Source organism: Anas acuta, chromosome 7 (assembly GCF_963932015.1).
Source record: "Anas acuta chromosome 7, bAnaAcu1.1, whole genome shotgun sequence".
In the NCBI taxonomy this organism is placed as follows: domain Eukaryota; kingdom Metazoa; phylum Chordata; class Aves; order Anseriformes; family Anatidae; genus Anas; species Anas acuta.
The window spans coordinates 25,851,263-25,873,468 of NC_088985.1; the positions used below are offsets into that span (position 1 = coordinate 25,851,263).

The following is a 22,206-nucleotide window of genomic DNA, read 5'->3' on the forward strand; positions in this document are numbered from 1 at the left end:
GTTTATGCAAAGAAGACAATACCAGAATCAGGATGGGCATGAATAAAAAGCTTCTGCATTGGAACTGAGGCTTCCAGTCAAGCCAACCCAACCACCTTGAAGGGTCATATGCAAGAATGCAACACGCTCACATACCATCAGCCTTTGTCTGTCCTAGGTCCGTGTTCCGCAGTCCCATGACCCACTTCACAGCACGTTTAGCCATAAAACCACTTCTTCCATCAGCCCAAATTATCAACTGATATGAAAAGGGACTTCTGCCAGAGATATGTTACTGTGTGCACATTGCTCTCCGTGCCTAATCTGCCTCCCTCGCAAAGAGATGCCGATGCATCGAGTGTTTGGGGATGCTTTCATGAAAGGCAGTAGATAAGTTCAAAGCCCGAATATATATTAATAGTAATATCAGCCACGATACCTCTACAGAAATAAATTGCCACTTGACCCAGGGCTGGAAAGCAGAAACCGAGCTGTCAAGGCCCAGATGAGTGACACCAGCCCAGAAAAGCACGATGGGATCCACAGAACAGTGTGCAGAGCACAGGAGGGAGCTGGGAGTGATGATGGGAGGCTCGCTCCCTCGATGCGTGCACCGCTCTTCCTAACTTCAGCTGGCCACGGCTCAACAGCTCCAACTAATATCAGCCACATGCAGCGAGCCTCAGAAGATGGAGCTGGTGCCGTACAGCTAAGGGACATCCAGGAAAGCAGCAAAAGACCCAGGCTTGGCCGAAGTGAAGTTGAATCTAAGCTCAGCTCCCCATTTTCAATGAAGCTTTTCAATGAAGCTAGATACTAACTGCGTAAGAGCTAAAGAGAGGACACTGCTTACTTAACCTTCGGCAGTCAGCAGATTTCTGACTTTCTCACCCAACATCCCAATATAGCTCGTGTTTGCTAGGTGTCAGCCCTGTCCCCGGAAACTTGGAAATGTGTATTTTCAGCCTTCATATCAACTTTCAGCAAGGTGTTCCTCAGCTTAATTACATAGTGGGGAAAAAATACATTTAATTTCATCCCACCTCCTACCTAAGAATGCCGTAATTCCTGCACCATTGCCGAGAGGCTGAACCTGTTTCTCTCCATCACCTACTTGTCCCTGTACCACAAGAACCCAGGATCTGCATTCAAATAACCATCTCTCCCTCTCTTCCTTCCTCTGCTTTTAGAGTACTTCAGCTGATTCAGGATAACATTTTGGGCAGATCTTAGTATGAGAAGGACTGGACCTCTGCCAACCTCAGAAAAACAAACTAGAGCTAGGGATGGAGGACTTGTTTGGTTTGAGCAGCTTAGATCCCAACTACCGAAGGTAACTTTATAAATCTTTACTTTCACACCCTTTGCAGAGGCAGATGGAAACAAGTCTAGGAGCAAAACAAGGAACAATAGTTACAAGAATGGCATGAATGGCCTTATTTCAGCTATGGGGAGTGTTGTTTCTGAAAACTAAGGAAGTTAATTTATAACGTTAGCAATCTGACAAGCACTCTATTTAACAGGAACTCGACTATTGTGTCTGAAACAAACGGGAGCTAGCATGAGAAGGATTGCCACTGGCTATGACTTGGCTATTATTTTATCACTCAGGCTGCAGAACCCCTCAGCTCGTCTTGCACGAGGGAAGTCATGAAATTAAGCATTTGTTACAGCTAAAATTACTGGAAAATGAAGCTTTACAAACAGCCATCTGCTAAGCAGATACAGGAGCCCCATCTCAGGCTGAAGGTGTTAGCCACAACTTCCAGGCCCTACACGTTTCCCATAAAGCTCCTGTTGGCTTCTGATGGGCACGGGGACCAGAACACAGCCAACAGTGGGAAGGGAGAGCCTGGGAACTCAGCTAACGACCTGAAATGAATGGACATTCGCTGACGACAGCACGGCAAAGTTGGCTTCGGAGCTTGGCTTCTGGCACAACAATGACATAACGCTGTGTTTACTAGCAGGGAAATCTGAGGGTTGGAAATAGGTCTGTGAAAAAACCACTAACACGGTTTTCTGACAAGCCGGCAGATTAACATCTATTGTCACTGGGGCAAGGCCAAACGTGCCTGGACAAGGTCCAGGAGTTTGATGTCACTGAGAGGCTCGCAAGGACGTCAGCTAAGGAGCGTTCCCATGTCACCTCAGCACTCACCGCCGCATTACCGCCGAGAGCGACCATCAGCCAACATCACCACTCGTTTAACCCTTCCTATCACAACACACGGCAAAAACAACATGCTGGCCTTCCAGCAATGGGGCTTGGACTCAAATTTGCTACTGCTCATGTTAACCAGATGTAAATGATTGATAGAGGACCGGGCAGAAGGGTGCTCTCTGATAACTGACACGTTCAATCATGCTTGGACTGTCAGTCCTGGGTTAGTACTTACCTAACTCTGCCCTTCTGTGAACAGAAGCAGTGGGCATCATTTCTTTATTTGACTCCTTTGGATGCTTTCAAGTCCCCTGTGACCCAAATCATGCAGCCTGTTGCATCCTTGACTTGGTCTGAGTCAAAATCTTCATCATAACCCAGCCAACACCTCTTAGCCATGCAGCAAGACAAAAGCCAAGAAGTTTCAGCTCCTCACCAAGATCCCAACTCAAGCCCAAGGATGCCCAACTCCCATGAATGCCAGGGCCTGGTGACAAACAATCCCACTCTGCTCACCAGATGAGTTAGAGCCCTGATGGCTTAACATCACCATGCAACAACTCGGTGGGCAGAGCCCCGTGAAGCCCTTAGCACACAGGGAAAGCTTTGAGCCACCTCTCTTCAGGTGCAAAGGCTGCTGGAAGCACATCAGTGCTATATTCTGTCCTTCTACAGACCCTCAAACACAGTGGGAGCCTTCAGTACTCACTCACAAGATGCCCTTCAGTCCAGTTCTACCACACCAGAAGGTCACCCAAAACTCCAGAATTAAGATAATAGGAAACAACACCATGGCAAGATTGGTCCTTCTTGGAAGGAGGAGGAAAAAAATAGAGTAAAAGAGTATTCTTAGGGTCTGTTCAGGATCCTGAAGCTGGATCAGCTTCAACAGGACCTAAAGATCCACTGCAAACATCTGCTTTCTGTCCCATTTCTCTGGCCATGCCCTCTTCTTGCACAAAGGCAAAGCCATGCAAATGGTAAAAGAGAAGCACAACACACGCACACAAAACCTCACATCAAAACCCCAGTTCCTATCAAACAACTGCACACTTCCCCAACACAACAAGGGAAGAATTACGTAAACCAGTGATCCCCGTGCTTGTCCTGACCACCACCAGGGCACGCAGATGCACAGTGCTACCCACAGCTGAGACCAGTAGAAACCACCAGCAGGGTTGCCCCAGACAAGCAATCTGGCTGACACGTTCAGCAGTGAGGCCAAGGCTCCGAGTGGCAACGTCCTGCTCCCATCCCCAGCAGTACAACCTCTGATCCCACTCACTTGGGCAGGAATCTCAGTTCTTCCCCAAAAAAAGGAGGCTTCAAGTGAGAGGGAAGCACCTCTCGCATGCAGCATCGCTCTGCAGTGCCACTAGGGAATTACCAGTGCAATACAAAAAGCCACTGATCCTCAGGCCAAGAGAAAAGCAAGAGATTTAAAGACAACAACTGACTTTTTTTTTTTCCCCTGAGCATGGGTACTGCAGCCCCCAAGGGTCATCACCCAGGACAAATTCACCTAAAGTAGTTTTTAGTTAAAAACAAACTAATGGTACTTACCTTCCTTTACAAATCAGGGATGTCTACATTCGGGGATGAAATGCAAGCTCCAGCTGCCCAGCACAGAAGCAGGTGGAAAGCTGCTTCCCCAAAACAGCCCAGAGTTTTGACACAGGCTGTTACAATCACAGAGACGGCAGCAAAAGATTAAACAGAAAATTTCTTCTGGAGCAGTAACAGCTGAGAGACGAGGCTCCTCCATATGCCTCAAGTGAGAGCATGTTGGAGGCTGGTTACTGCTCTAGACACGAGTAAAACAACTTGCGTTGTCTTTATAAAACATCACCTGCTGAAGCATTAGAGGAAGACATATTTGGATTTGGGGAAAGGAACGAACTTATAAAGGTTGTCCAGGGCTTGTACAATATGGAAGATACAGGATCACTACCTTTCAGTATGTGGAAAACCAGTGTGGATGTTCCTCTGGCATTAGTCACTTCTTATCCTTCTCTACTTCAGCCAACAGCTCTGATCTCCCATTATTAAGAGCAAACAAGCAGCCCTTTCGTTAATAAAAAGACACATTAGTACTGATGTTCCGTGTTGATTCAGGGATTCTGATAGTTTAGCCACACACACAAATATACGTGCACAGTCTCCCTGCTACTCCTGCCTTCCCTATCCCACAAACCAGTCCCAGAGCTTGTTTTAATCCCACTTAGGGAAACGCTGAACTCCAGGCTTCCCTCCTGCGACACGCTCGGGAGATGGGAAGGAGGGAGGGAGATGCACTGAATTGGCTCTCCGTGGCTTTCTTCCAGGAAAATACTTCACATATCCTTGTTTGTTTGTTTTTAAATTCTAAGTGATTTTAATGCTGGTGAAAGTTGCTGGAGTGACAGCCCTGGGAAACTGCAGGCCTCCAAACGGAGGCGGGAGCAGGGGCTGTGCCAGCTGCCCTGCTCCTGCTGGGGGCTGGGAGCTCCGCGGGCTCTCCCATCGCAGCATCCATCCCACGAATTGCTGGTCCCTTGCTCGAGAGGAAGCAGGTGGCAGAGTGCCAAACGTCCAGAGGCAAAGGAAATTCACTGAGTTCAGCAACAGTGCAACAAAGCACTCGCAGGGCAGGGGAATAGAAGATGGCAAAATTGTTTCTCGGAGTATTTTGCTTGAGGTGTCAGGGGTCTAAAGGTTCACCCGAACAGCACACCAAAACCACCTCGGTAGGTGAAGTTATAAGCAATAATTGAACAGCCTGAGCTAAGGAGATGAAAAATGTCACATTGAGGAAGCAGTTAGAAATCCTTATCATCATGGAGTAATGCAAGTGGTAATTCAAGCGCTCTCTGCTGCGAGGGGTGCCTGGCCAGAAGATTTCACCTGGGCTGCTGAGCTTCGCTGACAGGGGATGCAGCCACTGCAGACAGCATCCCCCTGCCTCCTGCCAAGCCAGCTCCCCAGAAAGATCACCTTCCTCACATCACCCCAAATACTTCCACAGACCCCGGGATGCAAGACAAGAGGGAATGCCCTAGAGGAGCACCCTAGAGGAGCAGGCTGGCAGCCGAGAAGCATGCCCAGCATCCTAAATGTGCATGTCCTCAGAGAGGAACGTGGCTTTTGTGGCCCATTCATCACCGTGTCTGCCAGTGCAACACTGAATTCAGTATCACACCGAATGTGAACTGCAAACTTTAATGTATGAAGTTGATAAATCATCCAGGAATGCTTGATTTGAAGGCATGCTTCCAGTATGTCAGGGGCAGCTGTGGAGGACTTCAGAACAGCTATGGTTAACGCTGGCTTTGCACATATCTCCTGATGAATGCAGATAGGGATGTTTTCCTTACACACAAGCTTGTATCAAGCCTATAAAAGTGTTCTACGAAGTGCTCAGGGCCTAGGAGCCAGGTGCATCACTGCGTTTGGCTAGCGTGGTTTATAGGAAAAATAAAACATGGGCCATTGGTCAGAGAAACTGAGAGAGCAACATTTCAAAACACAGCTATTGCTAGTTTTGTTTCAAACACGGTGTAGCCAGGACTGTACACACATTTCTGGACACTTAAAGCCTGTCAACATTTTGTTCCATCCAGTGAGTCAGTGCCACAAACTGGAGAAGTTCGTTATGATTACAAATGTGACTACGCAGCATCACAGCCTTATTGGGAAACCAGGGTCCGCCCTGACCCTCTGCTCCATGTCTGGGACTGCTGAGACCACTAAGGACACACTGAAGCTTTATAGAGCAGTATGAGAAGTTGTGATGAAGGCGCAGATTTGGGGATGTAAGTTCTGCCCACACAAGTAGAAAGCTCCCAGTCTGGCAGTCGGGTGGTTAGCCACACACCGAGCTCCTCTCCCAGCAGCTGGAACATGGAGTAGCCTGGCAAAAAGCAGCAGCTAAACAAAATCAGGAGAAGGACATTTTACAAGTGTCACAAAGGTCAGTCCAAGCGTGACAGCACCAGGTAACACCCCCACGTTCAGGCACTTACAGGTATTACAATGAACAGGATCTCTCTGCTCTGCCTTCACTCCGGAGCAATTTGATGTCTTATTACGTTATCCTTCCTTACGTGATCCTTCTTCACCTTTGCAATTCAGTGCTCACTGCTTAATCAAGAGTCAGGACAAACATTCAGGTTTGTCTGCATGCTTCTTAGAGCAAAACCAGCCCTGCTTTGTACTAAAGGCTTTTACATATTCAGAAAAAATATAAATACATACAGTAAGGACAGCATATTACTGACATTTAGTGAACGTGACTCGGAAAGACTGACTGGGTTGTTAGTATTCAGATGGAAGGCAGTACAAAGAAAAAGTGAGCAGTGGGAAGGTTCTAATTAGCTCGTGAGATTTTCACTTCAAAATCCTTTCAGGTAAAGAAATCCGCCCTGTTTTCTTTTGCCTTTCCTCTTCCCACTCCCCCAAAAAGTGATGATGGCCCTGCCCAGAAGAGAGGAACAAAGATCCTAGAGAGTGGTTTTGCTTTATACTAAAGAGAAAAGAAGATGCATTATGATTAAAAAAAAAAAAAAAAAAAAAGCAAACAAACAAACAAACATGGTATTTACAAACTTCTGAGTAAAACTTTCAATAAAGCCTCTCTATAAAGGTGTGAGCCAAAGCCCAGGGAAGCTACCGGGAGTTTTTCCATTGCCATGCCTGTATTTTGGTCTCGACTCAACCTGATTAAGCAGCAGACACCTCCAATTTCAAACAGTATGCTACTGTGTAGCTCTCTGCCTTTTTCATGCAATATTTATGCAGCATGCTCCAGGCCAGGAGGTGCCACTTGGAGCTACAAGAAAGCATTCAGCTTCACAATGGTAGGACGCTGCCAGCCCCCTCTGATAATTCTGCTCTTCTCCATGGTATCTGGGAACCAATTCCCTTTGTGCGAGCGGGCTCCGATTAAGAGGACACAGCATAAAAAAGGAAAATATAAAAAAAGTCAACATCTCACGTTAGAAGGTCCAGCTGTTTCCTCCCAGTTGACTAAATTAGAGAGCTTGTACGTCACCTCCTGCCTCAGGTAGGGTCACATTGAATCCCTCTTCCTGTTTAATCCACATAAAATGGGAAATGGTTTTTGAGGAAGACAATGGCAGAATACGAGGGTATTTTTTCAGGCTGTGCGCTTTTATCAGATAAAGTGCAAGACTGCTTTAACAGCCAGAGAAAAAAATAGAAAACGCTTCCACACACTTTATGGGTGGCTGTGGGCCCAGTCACTTAAAATCTCTTTGCCACATCTTCCCAAATGAGCCCACCAGCAGCACACACCCCACCTGGCAGGGATGGGAGGAGGGCAGTGCATCGAGATGGGCAGGATCAGGGCACGGGACCAGCAGCCAGGCTGCTGTGGGATGCAGGAAGCCTTGGCTCCATTCCCTATTTCATCATTCGCTTCCTTCGGATGTCTGCTCGGTTCAGTCTCCTCTGGGAAAAGGGCATGATTTCAGTCCCTCGACTCCTCTCCCTTTTAGCTCAGAGCAGCCAAACCGGGGTAATTCTGGCCACCGAGCCCTGCACGTTGTGTTACACAAGTGGGCCCTGGCACCCGTCCACCCACACACACACTCGGGGCTCTCCAGAAGCCGCAGAGGCCACCCTGCAGCTCTCAGCGGCTGAAAGTCCCTCAGGCCAACATTGCCCTGGGAACCACGTCCCAGTCGGAGTCAGTAGGGGCATCCCGGCCACTTTTAAAAGGGAATTTGGAGGCTTTTGGAGCTGTTACCCACGGCTCACGGGCTTGCTAAAAGCTTTTTGGTGCCTTTCCTCTTGGCCTCCCTCCCGACATGCCGCAGGCCTGCCGGGGCTCCCAGCCTCCTGCAGAATCTCATCCCGTCCTCAGCACGACAAAGCAAGCCAACTACCTCGTGTTTCAATCGGTTTAAATCCATTTCTAAGGCTGGGGACAGCCTTTTACTTGGCAAACTGGTGGATTTAGATATCACTGCCTCTTGGCTGAACGCTACCCACCCGCAGCTCTGTTGAAGGGAAGGCCTGTGAGCGCCCCGTACCCTGGTGGGCCACCCCGCTGCCCTCCGGAGAAACTTTTGGTTTTCGAGGTAATAACTGCCAGACAGGGCATGACGAAAAGCAGGCAGGTGCCTAAAGTATCTCAGCTGCTTTGCAAGTATGCCTTGAACAAACTCAAAGGGGCTGTGCGTCTGTTGGGTGCTTCCTAAGGTAAAGTAACATGGGAAAGACCTCAAAGGCAGATTATCTTCCAGACACGACACTGGGAGAGCAAGAGGATGCTGAGACAGGGCAGAAAGTCAACTTTCCATGGCACTAAACAGAAAAAAAAAAAAAAAAAAAAAAGGATGTTACACTGGCATTATAAAACAGTGGTGTTTGAGAAATAATAAAAAAGGCAACAGGATGCAACGTCTGATGTTAGAGAATTTTGCTTCCATGAGTAACACCTCCATCAACATGTGGTTACAGTGCTAAGGAAGTGAGCAGTCCTCTGAGCACTCATGGGTGCAGGCAGCTTTGGACCAGTGAGGTTTGATCTCTCCCTCCTGCTCCTCCAGCCATCAGGGAGCAGGGGCAAAGAGCTGAACTCACCTGCAGAGAGCTGTATCCACAGCTTCCAGATTTGCCTTAAAAATACTGACTTTTTATCTTCCCATCGTCTTACCAGACCTAAAAGCAGTGTAAGATTCGCATCTCAAGCACGCAGAGCAGTGGAAACCATCCTTGAAAGACACAAGTCTGCCCCAGCAGGGTGGTGGTCCTGATACAGAGCAAGGGAGAGGAAATTCTACGTGGCTGGCCTTCTGTGCTCTCCTTTGCCTCTCCATTTTTGATATAACCCTTGCCAGTACTCAGAAGTTCAGTTCTGAGGAATGATGAAGTCACAGAGAAGCCTAGTAATTTTCTGGCTCCCTCCCAGCACCCCAAGCAAAGATAATAGTAATAATAGTAATAATTCAGACCAGTGAGTCAAGCTGGATCGTGGGCCCTTGCAAGAAAGCCACAGGCAGTTTCCTGTTAGGGGAAAAGGAGATAGCAGAAAACAGAACAAAAGTCCTAAATAGGTAATCCATCTGCTCACGTAACATCTCCTTCTGCTTCACATCAAGTCCCTCACAGCATCCACCTGCAGGCCACCAGCTGTGTGAGCTCCAGGCCCATCATATCCTCATGGCCAGCTCACTGTGGCTCACGATCTCTAGCTCTGCTAACTAAGAGTCAAAAAAAATAATAATCCAGGCTGAGTTCTTCTTACCCCGAGCCACTGACACTCCCAGCACAAGCATCAGGGCTGCACTGGATGACCCCAGCAGGGGAAAATCCAACTCCTCCTCCCACGGTGATGTGAAGAACCAACACAGGATCAAACACCCTTGCCACTAAACCCATGACTGCACCCATGCAGCAGAGGGGCTCCCGTGAGAGCCCATCACAAGCCAGTCAGAGGTGCTGTTACGAAATTATTACCGTGCAGAAGAGCTGGGACAGTACGCAGGCATCTTATGACTAAAATCAGCAGTGCACCTCGCTCTTTTGACTGGAAAGAGACAGAGAAGCCAATTCTAAAGCAAGAGCATTTCATCTTCCCTCTGTGCTGAACAAAGCTGCAAACCACACAAAGCCCCACTACAAGAGGAGCAGAGCAGTGCTGGAAGAGGAAATCTGTGCTGATGTGCATATCCCTGCCCTCGGAATAACACAGGCACACTTAGAGACCTCAGAAATGACCTCAGGCATATAAATGTCTGCTGAGATAAGGCACATCACTAATCAGCCCTTTGTGGAAAAGCAAGTGGTCAGGAAGGGCTGGGGAGGAGCCTGTTAATTTGGCTTCTAATGGATGTTTGCCATTACCCAGCTTGCCTTGAAGCCTCGAACAGGTGAAGGTGCTAACCCCTCCTCACCTTCCTGAGTGCGGGATCAAGCACATCTGGTAGGCAGAGGCACCCTGCAGGGCTCCGCAGGGAGGCAGGCAGGCGGTAACTGAGCTTTCTGTCTGGAGATAACCTGGAAGCAGAGAGGGGAGGGGAGCCTGGCTTCTTTAAGTCCCTCTACAAAGAATTAAGGGAGGCAAACATCAACAGTGGGTCTTTTTAAATAGAGAAACCATTTCTGGTTTGGGGTTGTTACTTCAGACAATCACAATTTCAGGTTAAAAACAAGAGAAGCAACCCCGAAACAGACCAAATTTCCACACAAATGAGATGCTTTGGGATCATTTAAAGCTTAGCAGAGGGTAGAAAAGGGATTTGGATTTTGTTACCAGCTTTTTTTTGCTTCAGAATGATTAACTGACACCATCAACCATTAAAAGAAACATCCTAATTCACCCAGCTTCATCACAGCATTGCTCAGCCAATGCACGACCCTGCTGTGCCAGGGGTCTTTCCATCAAACCCAGACTTGACCTTCCTGACATTGTTCTTGTTTTTTAGAAAAAAAGGGAGAAAGCAAGGAGATTTAGCATTTTTACAGGATGTTCAAGTGCAAATTAATTTTAAAAAGACCACCTGTATGGAGAAAGAATAGGAAATAAATGCAGAAAATCAGAAGCTGCAGGAACAGGAGTAGCTTGTGTTAGCGCTACACCGCACAAGAGGCATGTGGCTATGAATCCAGCCTCCTCTTTATCCTTCCACATGCTGCTGTCCAGGCAAGCCAAGCGGGATGCAGAGGGAGACACTGCAGACCCCTTCCCTAGCAGTGATCCCACAGGGAGGACAGCTGTCTGGGTTCCTATCAGATAGCACTGGATCTAAAGATTTTCATCTCTTCCCATGCGCAGAGCCCTACAGCTCTTCCAGCAAGGTATTAATCTCTTCAGAAGTTTCACGCACAGGGCTCACAGCAGATGATACGCTAAGCCACCTTCTTGCTTTATACTTTCTCGAGTCAAGGCCACAAAAGCTATGCCAGTATCATCAAAGACATCTGCTCCAGGGAATGATCCTTGGCATCTAGGCCAAGCGGCGCAGGGGATTACGTGCTACTCACATTCAGCCCTCTCCACGTGCCTACACTGCCTAAGATCTGCCTTCAGCTCTCCAGGCTCCGTCACAGCCCTGAAACATCGCAATTAAAAAGGAAAGGGGCTCAGGTGAAACTGCCTCAAATACCCACATCACCATCCTCTAGAGAAATACATCATTAATCTGCTGCCACGATGTGCTGTGTGGCCTTAAGGGCTGTATGGTATTACAGAGCCAACATATGGCAGAGCACACCAAGCTTCGCACTGACCCAAGTATACATAGACAACAGAAGGAACTAAATCCCAAGCCACCTTTATGCTTATCATGAAAGAAAATAGTTGCATCATGGTGTAAAAGAGTGCAGAAACTAGCAGCCAGTGGATCAGATCCAGGGAGTTAAATTCTTTGACAGCGTTGGTTCACCCTGAGTGAATTATTCAGCCAGAGCCAGATGAAAGGCTGCAGCACACACATCTGCAGCAAACTGTAATCTAGGAAACAAAGAAGCAGCCAAGACTTCTGGACCTACGGGTTAATTCACTCATCTAAAAGAAAGAGATTCACAAGGACATGGATCATTTTTAATTGAATTATGCCAATGCTTGTTTGTGAACCAAAATCCATTGTGCTGAACACTGCTCAGCCAGCGTCAGTCAGTTGGACGAAAGGCAGACACAACACTATTCACACAACAAACCATTTAATTTGCAATTTTTTTGGCCAAGAACTGGACACACAAGGATACCGAACTGTTGTGCAGAAGGCAATATTAGAAACAGCGTATGGAGAGCGGGGTGAAGGGGGAGAAATAGGTTTCCCACTAGAAGTCTTGTGGAAAGCTGCTTGTAGCAGTTTGTGTTACTGTTGGTAAGACACAGTAACAACAATCATCAAGGAAACAGGGAAGCATTTCTGCAGAACAAGGGAAATACTTTGTTTCACACCTCACAATACAGGATTTAAATACCAGTTCTCTGTTTATTTTCCAACAAGTCAGAAATTAACTTCAGTTTCTCCTGCTGATCAGGAAGCTATTGCTCCCGGGTCCTTTGCATAACTCGCTGCTTGGCAGACTTACTTCTCCACAGAGGCTCCAGAGCCTCTGCTGCCAAATCGCAGCCACCTTTCAGGTGAGATAACAGCCTGCAGTGGTGTCAGCCACAACTCCGTGACAATTTCCAAGAGCAGCAGCAGCCTCTCCCGCCAGGAAGCGGTGAATGAATAACGCCTGACCGCCCAGGTCCAGCTGGCAAGGGGCGAGACCTGGAGCTCCCACCCCAATGAATCGGGCACCAGACGTTTAATCGCACAGCGGATCAGAGCTTCAGCTTCACATCCGCAGATCAACATCTCTCAGCAACAGAGTGCCCTCTAGCCTTGAGCTGGGTTACGGTTGATGCCTCAGAGGAGAAAGCTGAGTGATATCAAACGCTAATACAAAGCTTCGCGTCCGATCTTTGCTCTTACCTTTCAGGTAACCCAGTCAAACACCGACCAGCTCCAAAGAAGCCTGGCAGACGTGCAGTGCCAGGACAAACACAGCACTGAGAGGGGTTTCGCACCAGCTGCAGCACCCCTTGGGCTTTTGCTTACCGCAGCTGGGCGATTTACCTTCAGGATACACAAAACCTAACCTGCGTGTCTACACACAGGTCGTGTTTTGAGAAGAGAAATAAAGGACTGTGTGTAACTAAAACCCAGAAACGGAGCCAGGAAACGAAGGAAACATCTCTTTTCTTACAATGTGGATGGGGAGAAGCTGCTCCACCGTGAACTCCTGCAGGCAAAGCGTCCGGGAGGTTGTTAAACCTCGCCTGATGCCACTCTGCCAGCGGCAAGGTGCGAAAGGAGGAAGGCAAACACCAGCTACAAGCGAACCCACACGCCGAGGAGCCTCGATAACCACCCAAACCCCCCTCCACCCCCCAAAAATAAAGGTCTCGCTGTAACTTTCTGGGCGAAAAGGCGCACAGCCTCATCCAGCACCCCCGGCTCGGTGTCCCTAGAGGGGGGTGCCACTCACGTAGTGCTTCGAGGGGTTCCTCCGCTTCTCCACATCCACCACGTTGGCGTCCAGCACGCTGTAGGACAGCATCGCGCCGCTCCTCCCGGGCCCGCCGGGGCTCCCACCGGCTCCTTGCACCCTCCGGCCGCCGCGGCGGGCAGGAGGGAGAAGGAGGAGGAGGAGGAGGATGCCCCACTCCCGGCTCCGCCCCGCGCCGTGGCGGCTCCTTTCTCCTCTCCCCTTCTCTCCCCTCCGTCCCGGCAGGGGCAGGGCTCGGCCGCCGTCCCCGCCTCAGGGCGGCCCCCGGCGGGCCGGGGCCTGAGGGGAGCGGGAGCCGCCGCGCCCCGGGGCTGGGGGCGGTGGGGAGCGGGGGGCGCGGCCTGCCCTGAGATGGCGGCCGCCCGCTGCCTGCCGCCGGGGGTCTCCTCACACGGCCCCTCAAGCGTCTCTCCCCAGCCCCGCTGCCTCAGCCCGGTCCCTCAAAGCACTCCGTCGTTGTTAAAAGTGTCCAAAATATGGCCAAGGTCACGCCAGAAACACGAGGGGCTGAGCCCAGCCCTCAGCAAGGTTTATGGCCGCTGAGGGAGGTTGGCGATGTCCTGGCCCCCTACTCCGTGATGAAAGGTGGAGGGAGGTTGCACAGAGGCTTTTTAGAGTGATAACCCTATTTCATCTCTTTGTATATACATAGACACTGAAACAACCCTCACCCTCCCCTGGTCATACTTCAAGAAGAGCTCGCCCTAGAAATTTCACGGTGTTCTTACTCAGTAACGTGTCATTACTTTGCATATGATTACTCTGGAGGCAGTTACCTCAGTAAAGGGAGCTTTCATGTGATCTCCCAGCCAGCAGCTCGCTTTATGAATTTCATTAGCCATTCACCGAATGAACTGAAGTCACTAAGATCTCTATTTCCTCTACTGACTGTAGCGTCTCCAGTCGCAGCCTGAACAGATTTTCCAGTAAGCTCCCTAAGCGCTGCTGACAGCTGCAGACCTGCAAGTCTGGGAGTGTGGAAAGGTCCCAGCTCTTGGCAAAACAAAGTCCCCTATTTACAGTGACAGAACGGTCAGTCTCAGTGGGATTTCACTATATGCTCTACAGGCGCATTTCCTGAATCACAACTTTTGTACTGTGTTATTAGCCCTTCAGGAACGATCATAAGATATGCTCTGGAATCACAAAGTCGCAGCTACCTAAGCCTGAAGGCTGATGTTTCAAAGTGAGGAAGTCCATAGCTGGTTTCCACAAGCAGGTTAAAAAAGCAAGGAAAAACGTGAGCAACGCCACCATCATACAGCTACATGCTGCGTAATGCCTTCCTTCCAGCCTGCAGAGAGGAAGATGCTTGGATCCAGCCTCCTCCTCCCTCCTCAGCTGCTACACCCAGTCCACCAAAACTAGTGAGCTGATAGAACAAGATAAATTTCTGATGTACCATTTGAGACATGGAGCATATGCTAGACCAACTCTTGGTGTTGGGATAGGAGAGGAGAAGTATCCACCTCTATTGTCACTTTTTTCTTCCAGTGCACTCCCTTCTCTCCTCTTTGAAGGACATCCCACCTCTAACCCTCATGCATGACACAAGGCAGTATAGCAATTATTTACATTAGAAACCTGTACTGTTTAGACTGGACAAGAAGTCCCTGGTGTGCAGAGCAAACAAAGAAAATTCTTCCCCGACAATGTAAATATTCAAATAACCCATTGATAAAAATATGCCCAGCATGATAAGTCTTCTGTGTCTCAGATGCCTCTTTCCTGTGAGCCATTATCAATATACATTACACACTTCATCCCCTTCTCCTATTACCCTATCCAAAAAAAAGAATAAAAGTTCCCCCCATCATTAAAAACACTCAGGATTTGTTTAAAATCAGCTTTCAAAACATTTCATTGCGAGGGAAAAAGAAAAAAAATACATCATTCTCCAAACACTTTGCCCCATCCTTCCTGACATTCTTACTAGTCGGTATTTTTTTATGGGTATTCTCGTCTGTTCTTGCAAGGAAGGAGCTACTACTTTCAGGGATACCTTAATGATGCTTTGGGGTTTGTGCTCCCCTAGTGACTACCCTGTACTTCCACAGCATCAGGTCCCCTGTTCACCTTTCTCACCTTTCTTCCGTTCAAGGCAATTTAATTCTTTCTCCTCTGTTCCAGACAACCTTCTCCAGCTGCAAAGCCTGCCCAGCCCTTGTCAGATCTGGCTTCTCTCCTGTTGTCTGCTGATTTTGCTCTCATTGTCACCTTCTGCTCTCCTTGTTTGCTTGCTGCATCCATCCATCTACATAGGAAAAAAAAAAATGTATGTTGCTAGGGGCATGGATTGTTCTGCTAAAATATGTACAACACCCAGTCTAGTGGGAGTCTGATCCCAGGCTATTGCAAGACTGGCAGAAAATAACCAAAACCCCTTATTATGCTGCAGGCTTGGGAAAATCGGCTCCTCTCTTAGGCAGCAGCTGGGAAAATGGAGCTGACACTGCCTGCCTGGCCCTTGTCCTGGAGAACCAGGCTTGGGCTGCTGGGGCTCAAGGAGAGAAAAACAGCACACAGTGAAAAGCACAGCAGGCTCGCTGGATGGCTGGGCCCATGTGCTGAAGAGCTGGTACCTGACTGGGACCATGAAAACACAGACGAAGGCATGGCAAATTTATAGGAAAATTACTAACTTTAAGTGTTTTTATCTTAAATCTCCTGATTTTTGTATTTCTTTCTTCGAGTCTCTCTTACCAAAGTCAAGTCACTGCATGGGAATATCACTACTAACAATCGCTTCAATTTTAATATGTATATTAATGTCAATATTAACAGCTGAGTTAATAATTCACCTTTAGACATTCATGATTCCAGTAAAATCCACCTCAGGAGCTCCCCAGGAAATTCAGACTTCTGAAGACTGAGATAAAACAGCTATTTGAAAAGCATTTTTCTACTGATTTGCTAGGTGAGTGCTGGGGCAAAGGATTTTCATTTTATTTTATATTTGACTGAACAGGTAACCAGATTAGCCTCACGGACCTAATACAGCCACAGCCCAGCAACCTCAATTTCGCTCCAATTACAGAAAAAGCTGATGCATGACAGAGTGTGCGTGTGATGGTCTCAGAGCTGGAGCATGACTTGGGTTTTTATATTGCAAGAGAACTTTGTCATGCTGGCAATTTTTTTGTAAATAAGCATTAGAGTTGTAAATTGAAAACACTTGGATCATAAAAACAGTGAGAAAATAAAACAAGGGACAGGCTTTTCTGTGCTCCATTAAGGCTTAAGCATTTAATGCTTCTTATTAATTCGTGGCATATCACTGTTGATAAGTAACCACCCCCACCCTCCCAAATATCATCCAGCACAATGCAGCCTAACAACCTTTTCTGAGTGTCTCGAGTCACTGTTCAAAGACATTTCCTTCCTGCTTCTGCTTTTCTATTTGTCAGGGCTGGGCAGCCAGGTCTGCCCTTGCGACAATCAAATGCTTTCCTGTCCCATTAAGTATGAGAAGCTCTAACGGTGCTCAGCACCTTGGGCGGAAGCAAAATGCCCCCTGAGCCCAGGCTCCTGGGGGAAGAGGAGTGATTCGGTGCTGTGCATGACAGATTAGCCACACAACTCATTACTGGCAACTAGAGTTGCATGCATAATCTGCTAGACATGGTACTAGAGATGTGCCCCTTAGGGGTTTTTTGGCTCTGATGTGCAACAGCACAACACAGAGGCTTTGTTACACTCCCATCTCAGATTCTGTACTCACAAAACCTCCATTTCTTAAAAGGGTTGCTTGCCATGCAGTTCTTCCACTTCAGGTTTTCAAAATCCATGCCTTTTGATACGATTGACAAGAATAGTAGAGCCTGTTTGGCATTCAAATCTCAAACTCTGAAAACACAAAGCATGATGCAATCTTTTTTTTTTCTTTTTTCTTTTTTTTCCCCCCAAGTGAGCTGCATCTCATTTTCTTGGGAAATTACTGCTCTTCAAATTAAGTTCACTCTTGCGATAAATATGCCCAGCTAATGTGGTAGAGGGAGCTGAGGAACCCAGCTGCAGTCCTGGCTGAGCAGTCCTGTAAACTCAGTAGCGTGCCCCTTCCCCTCCCAGCCTCTGCAGCAGAGCATGCTGCTTTATCAGCCCATGTGCAGCCTAGTATAACCGAGAAAGCAAAATAAATATTCTCTCTACCAGCAGTGTACGTGCTTTTCCAGTGGTTAAAAGCTTTTTCTTACACTATAAGAGCTGCTTTACCCTCTCTACTTAAATTATGGATTATACTTTTCCTGAGGCAGCTTTCCTAGAATTTAACCTGTCCATAACTAACGTTATCTTTCAGTCCTCCCTTACAGGAGTGATGGATGAAAGACTTCAACAGCAGTAGGCGCATTGCACGCTCTGCTTAGGGTAGTAGCAGCAGCCGGCAGACTGTTTTTCATCGACATACACCTTGTACTTTTCCATTGTTATGAAGGTTTTGTAGATATCTGATGACACAGTTAAAACAAATAAAATAAAGCAAGCCCAAGCCATGCTTTTCTTATGTCTTACATAAACATCAGGCTTACATTTGTGGCAGCTGAAGTTTTTCAAACTGATCACAGGTTTGGATTGGGGTTCCCCAGGCTAATTCCCAGATGCTGTCCCTGACTTCAGTTGTTCTCACTGTTCTCAAGAGGACATTTCAGTGCTGTCTTCTGCCTCACTGCAAAAAACTTGGCAATCTGTTGTTGAAAATGCAGGTTTGTTACAACCGAATTAGAACTAGGAAGAAGTATTCTTCATTTGCATTTTCTTCCCATGTGGCCTCTCAGCATACACATGGACACTGAGTCCTCTGTACTAATAGATTTAAGATTTCTACCAAGTCCTTTTAAACTTGAACTTCCTTGTTCACTATTTTTACTCGTGCAACCCCTTCTGAATAGACACTGATTTTATTACTTAGAACTTCTTGTGGAAGGCAAAGCTACGGTTTCTCCAGCAGGGCCTGGTGTAGGTGTGCTTTTTACCTGTGGAGTTGGAGCAGCACCACTGGCTGACATGCTATCCAGGTAATTCCAGTCGTTTCCTTGGATTTGGGTGTGTATTAGGCTGTGTCCATGCAGCATGAAAGATAAAACCCTATAAACCATTTCACTGTCAAGAGTGTTTGTAAGCAGCTCTTTTCCTCTCCAGGCAGGTTTCTAAAAGACAGCCAAACGCAGACAGCACCTGTGGGACACGGGCAGGTTCTTCCTTCAGGACCACCTCCAGCAGGTACTAACAGCATCTGGGTGACAATTACATTGTCCTGAACATTTTGATCTTTAAAGGAATTTTGGGGTGGCCAGCTCTTATTTTAGCCTCTAACTTTGAGCATCAAAGTTTTTGAAAAGACGAAGCACCCTGCAGAACAGGAACTGTTAAGGGACAGTGTAAGGAAGGCACAGCAAGAGCATGTAAGTATTACTCTGCTCTAGATAATTTTGTCCAGCTGTTTATGATAAATATTCTCTTACTCCATTTTTTTCATGCCCTCATTTCCTTCCTTGCTTTCTATTTACAGAAAATAAAGTAGTACAAGTCCTTGCTTTCATTACACACAGCACCTGCTGCCTGGTCTGAAACAGATGTCTGAAGCATCATTAGGCAATTATTTCTTAGCCTTTTTCAGCTGGACTAATTTCAAACATCTTTTTGCTAAATCCTCCTCCCTCTGCTTCCTCTGTAGTTCTCATCCTTTCCTACATTGGGAGTTCCAACAAAAACTCCTCTCTGTATCACTTTGCTCCTGTTATGTTTGTCCTGGATCACTGTACCCACAGAAGAACAAAGAGACAGGCTCTAACTACTTTGAACCAGGAATTAAGTTCAAGAGACATTCTTGGAGGGGAAAAAAAGACAAGGTAAGGGAATGAAACAATGGGAGAGTATTAGTCAGCAGTGGAGGCAGCAGCTTCAGAAGCCCAGCTGGCTTGTCATGGCTCATTTCTTTGTGGACATTACAGCAAAGAAGAGTCTTACGCACACACAAGGACAACTCCTACGCTCTCACTGGGAATGACTTCAGTTGCGGCAATAGGAGAAAAACCAAACTCCAAACACCCCTTTTCCATTTCCCTATCACCTTCTATTTTGGCAAGAAAACACATTTTAAAATCAGCTAGGCCTACAGGGCTTTGATGACTATTGTTGGGGAAGGCATCTGTGGGAACAGATTCCTCCCTCTCATTTCCAGGTATCACTGCAATATTTGGACGAGGTCTCCACTACTGGGAGGAACTTCTCAGCTCGGTAACAGCCTTGGTGCACACTTCATTTAATGCCAGCAACTCTTTCACAGTGATGTACATTTGTGATTATCTTACCGTGCTCCCAGCAGAGGTGGGGATACTTTCCTCTCTGCTTTACTTCTAATTTGGGAAAATTAAAAAAAGATGAATTAAGATTAAGGCTGAGCCATCTAGTTCTTCTATGAAAGCAACAGTTTAGCTGTAGCTATTCCTCTAGTTTTCAAGCAAGACAAGCAGATGTTTAGGCCCATACATGCTCGCACCTTCACAGCTCGCTCATCCCAGGCGAAGCTGGCAGAGAGCTCCAGTTCTGGCTGGTAGGAAAGGAGTGTTCACTCTTCCAATCAATAACAAAAAGCAAGCTAAAACAAGAGCGTGGGAGATGTTGTGCCAGGTTAATTGGCACCACGCTGTTCAATGGTTCAACTCTTGCTGAAAATTGTTCCTTTAGGTTATTTCTTTCACTAGCAAATACCAGGTTATGTTATGTTCGGGCAATCTTGTTAATCTGGGCCGGTTTCAACTTGTAAATTACTGTGACTGGATTAGTATAGTTGCCAATGCACATTTAAAAGGTATTAGTGGGAATAGGCTGGTGGCATCCTTAACAATCATAAATTCAGCTCTCTACCCTGACACAGATGCTGCACCTTTACCAGATTTTAGGTTCATTTGCAGTTCCCCATCGTGAACGTCTGCCTTGGGGTGACCTCTGCTAGCCAACTTCAGGCAAAACAGCCTAGTCAGCTCTTAAAAGAGCACTGCAATGCAAGAACTAATGGTTCTTGTGGCAGTAAAAGTTACAAAAAAATGGGTAAAGATGGTTTTGTGTATGGTTTCTCTGGTGTTGTGTGGTTTTCTTCCTACCCCCTTATTAGTAGCACCAATCTGGGCCTCCTCCTTCTACCTGTGCATCCATTTTCTTGAAATGTGCAAGCCCATAATGTCATAGGGTCCTTCACTCTTCTTAGCCAGCCAACTGCTTACAAAATCACTTGAGGCGGTGGGACAGAAGAGGTTGACAAATGCCCAAACACACAATATAATCACATCCATCACACCACAGCATAATGCCACTTTCTTGGGGAACAACAAGAAAAAAAAAAGGCTAAATGGGGAGACACTAACTAGTAGATGCACAAACTACAAGTTTCTGAAAGTCTGCCTCAACTTTACCAATCATGTCTGTGATGAAAGCTGCCTTGATTTGACACTTTTAAGTGTCAAGGAGAGGCGGATGGTTTCTGCCATCTGCAAGTACAGTGTGTGCTTGCTCTAGTTTGGGCAAGATGCAAGCGTTTTAATTTTTAACTATGTTTATTTTCATACTTGGATACAAGAAACCCACAATTAGAAACTTGGAGGGTGCTACTGGGTCGGGGGTCCTGGGAGGTAGGAGGAGGCTGTTTTCCTGAAATTGCAGCTCCTTCCTGCTGAAGGAAAGATCCCCTTCTGGTGCCTTGGGAAGAAGCAAGGAACAGCCCGCTGGAATCTGAAGGGGCTGCGAACCGTGCCAGGTCAGGTAGGCAGAGGGATTGTACCGGTGGTTGTGACTGTCCGAGGCTGACACGGGTATTTGAGTTAGGAAAGAAAAAGGGAACAAAGTGGGGAGGAAGCAGGTTTGACCATGATCTGTGGTGCAGAGATGAACTGAGACTGTGAATGCAATGAAAGGCCTAATAAATGACAATTAGAGGAGAGAGTGGAGAGCAGAAACAGGTGACAGAAATTAGGAAAAAACCCTCTGTGCCTGACCGGGCCTATTGCTGGGAATGAAACCCAGGATTCCTGACTCAGCATTCCCCTGCTGCCAACAAACATCCACAAAAATGTTTCCGTAATGCTGGGAGCTCCTAGAAGATGATATCCAATTATTATAACTACTCTTATCTCCTGCAGTGAATTTTTTCACTAGTGAAAAAATAGTGATTTTTTTTTTTTTCCTCACCAGCCTGCAACTGTTGGGGCAGGAGGGATAGAGACTATGCTCAAAGAGCAATAAAGAACACAGCACCACACCGAAAAAGGAAGTTTCAAAATTCAGGTTGCCTGTGGTGTCTGAACTTGCTCCCTTTCCATTTAGAGGTAAGGATAAAGATACGATCTTTGCTAGGCACATCTTTTCTCCAGTAAGCCGCAGGATCGGCTCGCTCCCAAAGTAAACCAAACAGCATTTCTTTGACAGGCAGATTTTCAGTACTTTGTCTCCTAATTCTTCACATGGCTCCACACCTTACTGACTGCTCATTAATGAATTGTTGTTCTGGATAATGAATTAGCAACCTCTTCCGTGTATGGTGTTCACCACTGAAATAAGCAAGCATGGACAGATCCACAGAAGTAACAGCTTAGGGTCACAGAGCCAATCTTTTTTCCCCTACTTACTACTTTGAAAGAAACCCTTCATTTCTCAGGTGGTTTGTGTAAAATACATGCACTCATGAATACAAACTCAGAATCCAAAGATCTGAGAACAAGAACACTCAGAAATCATTTAGGATTCCAGGAAAAATATTCTATACGAATATAAACCAGGAGACCATAATTGCCTCATAGGATGTGGAGACCAAAAAGACAAGACAGGCAAAGCAATATGCATTGAAAGAGAGGCAGAGGAACATAAAGCAGTTAGTGAAAGTAGGGCTTAGATTAGAGCTCAGTCCCACTCCAGCATCTATCCATTCCCTCACTCCCACTCAGGAACAGTTCTTCTCTAACAGCTACCACTGACAGATCTCAAGAGCTTTTAATGACTAATGTTAACAAAAATTGGGGTTATGAGCTACAACCCAAGGAATTACACTATCCCCAATTTTCAAG

General features: G+C 46.9%; 1 protein-coding gene and 1 long non-coding RNA gene across 4 annotated transcripts in view; both read right to left on the minus strand.

The window, feature by feature from the left end:
- The window catches only part of SH3PXD2A (SH3 and PX domains 2A), a 232,090-nt gene extending 218,754 nt beyond the window's left edge, over positions 1–13,336 (minus strand). The window contains exon 1 of one of the 3 annotated variants that reach the window (XM_068688430.1): positions 13,133–13,336. In XM_068688430.1, coding sequence (XP_068544531.1) covers positions 13,133–13,204 — 72 coding nt within the window. In that variant the 5' untranslated portion in view covers positions 13,205–13,336. The remainder of the gene's footprint in view (positions 1–13,132) is intronic. The other 2 variants (XM_068688429.1, XM_068688432.1) reach the window with 2 other exon arrangements.
- On the minus strand, positions 3,972–9,469 carry LOC137859395 (uncharacterized). The gene is made up of 2 exons (XR_011098256.1): positions 6,145–9,469; positions 3,972–6,032 (listed from the first exon to the last, which is right to left on the minus strand). It is a non-coding gene; the product is annotated as an uncharacterized lncRNA (long non-coding RNA).
- Positions 13,337–22,206: the final 8,870 nt, after the last annotated feature.